Genomic DNA, 6,665 nt, shown 5'->3' with positions numbered 1-6,665 from the left:
ACTTCATTCGAAGTGAACAGAAACCAAATTAAACTTATTCCATTGTTCCAACAATCACAAATTCTGCTTTGGTGTAAATAAACTCTTAATTCACAGACGTAGGTGAGAAAAACAGTGGTTTCGGTCCCATTATTGAGCTGCACACAGAACAGACGGGTTATGTAAACAGAGCACAGAGAGGCTGCGATGACAACAAAGGCAGGAGGAGTGTGACGTCATTCTCTGCTCAAGACGCCATTGATCAACTATATATTTATATATCAAATAGTTATTTGCTGCTAAATAAGTGTTCATATAACGTTTAAGTCAGAATTGTACTGTATTTCACATTGCAATGCTTACATCATATCTTCCTAATGCATTTCAGGAATAAAACGGGCCATTGAATTACTTTTAAAAAGTTGTAAAGGAGACTTAGGTTTTACACAATACGTGGACAGTTGGATGTTCTGTGTAATAGCGGGTGTAACTTTACACAAGAGCTTTGAGAGCAAAACTGTCGCAACATTTGCATTCATACTGTAGTAAACCGAAAATGGGGTTCGTTTAGACGCCATGTTTTAACTACTATCCCTATAGTTTCTGCAGTTTCGCTCCATCATAATCTATGCCACAAGGCAGTTTCACGGCCTGGTGCTGCCGTTTAAAAAGGAGAGCTGACGCGGGCGGGGAGGGGGGAAGGTAATCCAACCCAGCCCTTGACTTCGTAGAGTCATTCAGCCCTGGTGTGAATAGCTTTGTTGTTCAGGTTCTGCAGTGTGCGGGAAGTAGGAGCTGCAAGCAAGATAAATAATACATGGGGTCTGTTGGATCAGACACAACCTTCTATCCACACGTAGAAACATACAGAGCATGGACACATCACTCAGGCTTTGTCACACGACTTTAAACAGACACAGTGGAGGTGAGCAGTAAATAAGACACATTCACAGAAGGAGGTGAGACTGTCTCCCTCAGCTGAACTGGGTGCTTGATTTAGGCCAACCACCTCTAAGGCAGCGACATGTGACTCAAAGACCTTAAGATACAAACATTTTTTCTCATTTATAATGAAAGCAAGTTGCTGCTCAACATGTGTGATGGACTCTAAGATTGTTAATCTTAGGGTTTACATAGGGAATGAAAACACGCACAGATTAAAGCATACTTTGGTTCAGGCATTCAAGGAATTTAATTCAAAGATGTATGTTTGATGCTTACTCTGGTCTAAACGGCTGATCAGGGTCCGACAAGCAATTTCTGTCTCTGGGCTGCGGTGGTCAAGAACCTGCCGACACCACTTCAATGGAGACTCGGGGCCTGGCTCTGCTACTTGCTTTTTTGGAGAGACATACAACCTGTGGAGAAACAAGTGGTTACCAGGGGAACTGAGAGCAATCACAAAGAGTAAATGGGATTGGTAGAGTAACACAGTGATGGAAAAACTGAGGTAGGGAAAAGGCAGTTCAGGGCTGAAAAACTAAGCCTAATCTACTTTTTATTAAACATCCTTGTCAGAAGTGCCAGTAACTGCAGAGCAGAAGATTTGAATAAAAAATAGCTGCAGATTAGTGTGCACTACTGGCCTGTGAGGTATGCACTTAATAATATGGAGCATGCCGTGTACAATTAGAATATTTTTCACACTGTACCACACGGGCATGGCTGAGCACAGGCAGAAGTAACACCCAACCACTGAATGGTTCTCCAGCAACAGGACGCTGAGGAAGCAAAGATCTCACATCAAACAGACAACAAGGCTGTTTTGTTTAAAATAAATCAGACCAAACAGTGAGTCAGCAAATACTTTAAGTAATGCATCTTTGAACATCCGTATCACAGCCTCAACCTGGTTCTCTGACATCCCCTCTGAGATGAATACGCATTTGGCTCAGCCACATTTGCCTAGCATATCAAGCACATCCTAGCCTGCGTAATGACACTCAACTCCACTTCTGACCAAGTCTAAACAGCCAAAACAGAAAGAAATTTAGTGTTGGAATCAGCTGCACATTAATGTCCACTGCCAAAAAACTCGAAGGAAACTTCTAATTCAAATCTAAGAACGACCAGCCAAGGTGGTTTTTAATGGAGCCTGGCAATGTCTGAAATCAACACTTGACTTGGAGTTTCCGATGCCTCCTCTGAGATGTGTCCGGTGTTGCCCCAGTGAGAGCAAACAGCCATTAGTTCAACCACAAGCTTTGAACTGGCAGTCACATGGTCTGGTCCTTTGAGTCTGGTACACAAAAGGCCCGGACGGACTGGTTCTGGACCAATCAACAACAAATCATCTTCCCATTGGGCAAACACAAAAGGAGCCATTTCCCACTGGAATGAGCAACAATGCAGAGAGCAATATTCAGGTCACATATCCCACCACAGAGGACAGCTTCTCTGTGTGGGGGAGCAGAGCTGCTCTTCTTAAACACAAAACCTTGCGTTTGATGTGGACTAATGATGCGCATTTGATCCATTCACACTCGAGTTTTGGTCACAGGTTAAAGCCTGGGTGTTGCCATTCATGCAAGCCACAGGTCTGCAACTGTAGTTCTATTAACATGACTGCTGAACTAAAAAATATAGACCAGACCTTTGTTGACAGTAGTCTCTACAATGTTTGCTCTGAAGAGTCAACAATGAAGACGGGCAATAATAATAATGTTCAAGTATATCTGAGATAAGGAGAGCTAATCCTGTAGTTACTGTAAAAAAAAAAAAAAAGTATTCTTCTTTGCATTATAAAACTGAACTGTGTCGTACACAGAGGCAGGTTGGACAACTTTTAACGCGATGAAATCAACTGAAAATTCTGGTTTATTCTGCTCAACTGCTCAATTAGGAGGTTTGGAGTTTAGGCCTGTGTGGGGGAATATATTAACAGACAGGAAACACTATGTTTCTTAAGCTTAAGAGGAGAGCTAAAAGTCTGGGAACTAAACTTCAGAGAGAGTGGATACTACGCTTTGTAAAAAACACGACTTGTGTGCTGCTGGAAAACTATATTTACTCTTTAAGAGATTTAATTCTAAGATTTCAAACCCCCGAAGAAGAGATCCTGCAGAAGCTCTCAGTTCTAGTGTGTCCTTGCTGCAGTCTGGTCACACAGGGGGGGCCCCCGCTGGGTCACATGCTGTGCAATCCCACCCAAAGCAGTTTAGCCATGTGGCAGCACCCAGTCCAGAGCAGATCAGATTATGTCGCTGTTAGGATTACTGGATGTTTTGGCTATGATAACCTCACAAAGCACATATGGTATGGCTAATGATGCGAAACTGAAAATAAGTCATGAATGGTCTGGCTGTTAAGCTCCGTGGCTCAGCTGCTAAAGTAGCCATCAGGAACACAATATGGTACCTGTTTCAGGCAATGCACTGCACAGCGTAAACACATCTAACTGGGAATGATGAACATGGATTATGAGTAATTATCCCTCTGTTACCGCTCTTTTTGCGTACATATATTCTATCAATTAAATTGGAGGAAATTAACAAACTTAATTCATCTCAAACTGGTGTTTGTAAGCCTCAACCTGACCTGCATTCAGGAATGAACTAATGCAGATATAGCTTTGTTGATCTTTAGGACATTGTGTAAGAAGGCTTAGGGAATGCAGATCTATGCCGGGTCCAGTCAACAATAACAACAATCGTTCTTAGAATCATTTTCTGAAACAGTTTGATAGTTTACGCACTTTTGGTGCATTTTATGTTCAGATGGGTAATAATAAAAAAGAGCTTTGTGCTCATTATAACCTGCCAAACAGGTATTAGATAGGTTCAGATAGGTTCAGGCCTATTGTTTAACAAGACCAGAGAGCTCAGAGTCAAGTTTAAGAGACAACAAACAGCCTCCTCCCTTTTTTTTTTTAATGTCAGCTGCTTCTGAAATGACTCTCTCTGACTGGCTGCCCTTTCTTTTTCTTCCTCCTCATCACTCCAGTGTCTTTCTTCTCTCCCTTTTTTTCCAACAACACCTTAATATTTCCTCCTATTTACAGTACATATTGAGAGTTAGTGATGTGGATGAGAAAAGGAGGAGTAACACACTTATAAATCAGAGGTTCAAATGAAAGAGCCCAAGTGAATCATCTGGCTGAAGGTGCTCCTCTACCTATACACAGGTGAACTTTAAATGTGGCATCCCTGCAGCCTTTATCGCCAGAAATCAACTTCCACTGAAGGCGACTCATATGCGCCGCTACATATTATGGATATATTGTGATCTTTCTTTGCAAATGTTTATCCAGAACCAAAAAATTTATAAGTTGGATAACCCAAACACGGGGGGAACTGCGAGGCTATCGGAGCACGGGGACTAGAGACAAGCATCGCAGATAACAAAACATACCAACTGTCCTCGTCCTCTACTTCTGCACACTCATCCTCCAAATCTAGGACATCCACTTCATCCAGTGCAGTTTGGTCCAACCCTGAGTCGCTCTCTGCGAGTGTCTCTGAGTCATAACTGTCCTGAGAGGGGCTCTCTGGCGTCTGGCTTTGCCCCCCGGACTGCCCCCCTCCGTTGCTGTAGGCCAGGGTGAGAAAGCCCCCACACGGACCCTGCTCGTCGTCGTCCTCCACCTCTTCTCCGTCCTCTTCCTCCAGCCTGTTAGCCACGGGCAGAGGGGACATCTCTTCGCCACTGCTGCTGTCCTGAGGGGGTGACAACTCAAAGTCTGTGCTGCCCAGCTTGCCGCCGTGCTCCAATCTGAGGTGGGAGTTGCTCACCCCTTCACAAGTCAGCCTCTCGTTGATATTGACGGCGGCCGTGAGGTTGCTGTTGCTGCTGGCTCCTCTGTGGATGATCGTCTTCTTGCTCCCCCTGTTGCGCAGGGTCTCATTCTGGACCTCCAACCTATGAACAAGCTCCTGCAGCTTTCGGACCTCCTCCAGCTCCACCCCTGCCAGGTCCTGACCCCCGACCACTTCCTCCTCCTCACACCCGGGCTCGGAGCTCTCCATGAGGCCGATGCCAGGCTGGGGGACCACGCTGGCACTGTCCGGGACCACCATGCTCCTACTCTATTGAGAGTCAAATGAAAGAATAAATATTATTTACAAGATGTCAAAATAAAAGCATGCCTATATATATATATATATTTATTAACCAGATGAGCTCAAGCTTTCTAGAACCACATGCAAGCTCAAGTTGTGATGATCACACCAGTGAATGGGCAACAGCAACTTACAGTAAAATACATAATGTTAGTGTGAAATAATGCATAGCTACCGTTACTTTAAACACATGCTAAGCTTTTGGTCTTGGTAGCACTACTATGAACACGCCACTTGTGCTTTAACTAGCTGTTTTCTGCTAACAAGTACCACTATTTACATGTCGCTTTCATTACTTTTCCCCCCTCGTCGTAACGCTGCTAACTCTGCAACAACAATTAACGCCACGGATGCATAAAGCTAGCAAGAGGACGCTGTAAACCATCACATTTACCCCTAAACTGTGAACCCCACAGCGGCTATATGTAGTACATCTATCCACTCATGTACATTTTAAGCACTCTGGTTTATTGTTAGCTCGGCTTAGCATTGCTATCAGCAAAACAAATCGTACCGGTGAGAGAGCCGTGTTGTCCCCGGTTGTCCCAGCGAGCTGATGACTGAGCTTGCCCGCCACTCAAGAGCTATAAACCCGGTCTGTGTGCACCAGCGACCGCATGAATGAAGCAGCGAACCACAACCACCTGAAACGGTCCTCAGCTCGGTAATGATTGTCAAGGCACCGGGAAAAACCTCTCAGGCAGCTAGTTCATGTTCTCTTGTTGCTGCAGCAGCATCCCCAGCAGCGTCCACCGTGTCGCTCGCTGCTAACTAGCTTCTTGATGGACCTTCTTGCTTTAGTTAGCTCAGTGAACCGAGCAACAGACCTGCAGCAGCAGCAGCTCGCCCCTCCCCCCGACGGGCTTTCCCGGTTGTTTGGCGCCCCTTATGGGGGAGAAGTGGTACTGCAGTGATATATATTTTTATATAAATGTATTGTAACCACTGGGCGTCGCTGTTTACATGATGGTGCAACACAGCACTGTATTTAAAAGTTAGGAACCCAATACATATTTTATTTATCCCGTGACCAATGACAGTGAGTCATTTTTCACTCGAAATAAGATATAAGATAAGATAAGATAAGATATTCCTTCAATAGTCCCACAATGGGGAAATTCCCCCGCAGGATAATATATATAATATATATATAAAATATATAGATATATTAAAAAAATAGTAATAGTTTCTTGGGAAAAGGCATTGTTGTTTTAAAATGTAATTTGTCCATGCTTGCCCTCCATGGGTTTCACAATTTCTATTTTATTCACGCCATTGTGGAGTAAAGACAGAACTATTATAAAGAAGTATCCCAACACCTTGACAAATAAAATAATAATAAAAATAGATCCTATATACTACTTTAGTTAAGCAGTATTAGCTGCAAAGAAACATTCATAGCTGCAGTCATAGAGGCCTACTTGCTTTATGTCACCACATCTGTTATATAATAATCATCAAAGGACATATACGTCAATAACGGCCTAATTTAATAAAAAAGTGTAGAAAAAAACATATTGTCAATATTTTAGAGACAAATCAGGTTTTCCGGAGAGCTCAAGTAAGTAAGTAAGTAAGTAAGTAAAGCTTTATTTATATAGCACATTTTTGACACAGAGATCCAAAGTG

General features: G+C 43.3%; 1 protein-coding gene across 4 annotated transcripts in view; it reads right to left on the bottom strand.

Annotated features, from left to right (window-relative positions):
• The window catches only part of zgc:66447 (SLAIN motif-containing protein-like), a 13,760-nt gene extending 7,878 nt beyond the window's left edge, over positions 1-5,882 (bottom strand). For 2 of the 4 annotated variants that reach the window (XM_035669863.1, XM_035669864.1), the window contains exons 1-3: positions 5,551-5,882; positions 4,330-5,003; positions 1,201-1,337 (exon numbers count right to left, since the gene is read on the bottom strand). In XM_035669863.1, coding sequence (XP_035525756.1) covers positions 1,201-1,337; positions 4,330-4,994 — 802 coding nt within the window. In that variant the 5' untranslated portion in view covers positions 4,995-5,003; positions 5,551-5,882. The remainder of the gene's footprint in view (positions 1-1,200; positions 1,338-4,329; positions 5,004-5,550) is intronic. The other 2 variants (XM_035669862.1, XM_035669861.1) reach the window with 2 other exon arrangements.
• Between the last annotated feature and the right edge of the window lie 783 nt (positions 5,883-6,665).

Source organism: Morone saxatilis, unplaced genomic scaffold, assembly GCF_004916995.1.
Source record: "Morone saxatilis isolate NCDOM2014 unplaced genomic scaffold, NCSU_SB_2.0 Contig22, whole genome shotgun sequence".
Lineage (NCBI taxonomy): Eukaryota > Metazoa > Chordata > Actinopteri > Moronidae > Morone > Morone saxatilis.
The sequence above is the reverse complement of the archived record's forward strand: the minus strand, read 5'-3'. Positions and strand labels throughout refer to the sequence as shown.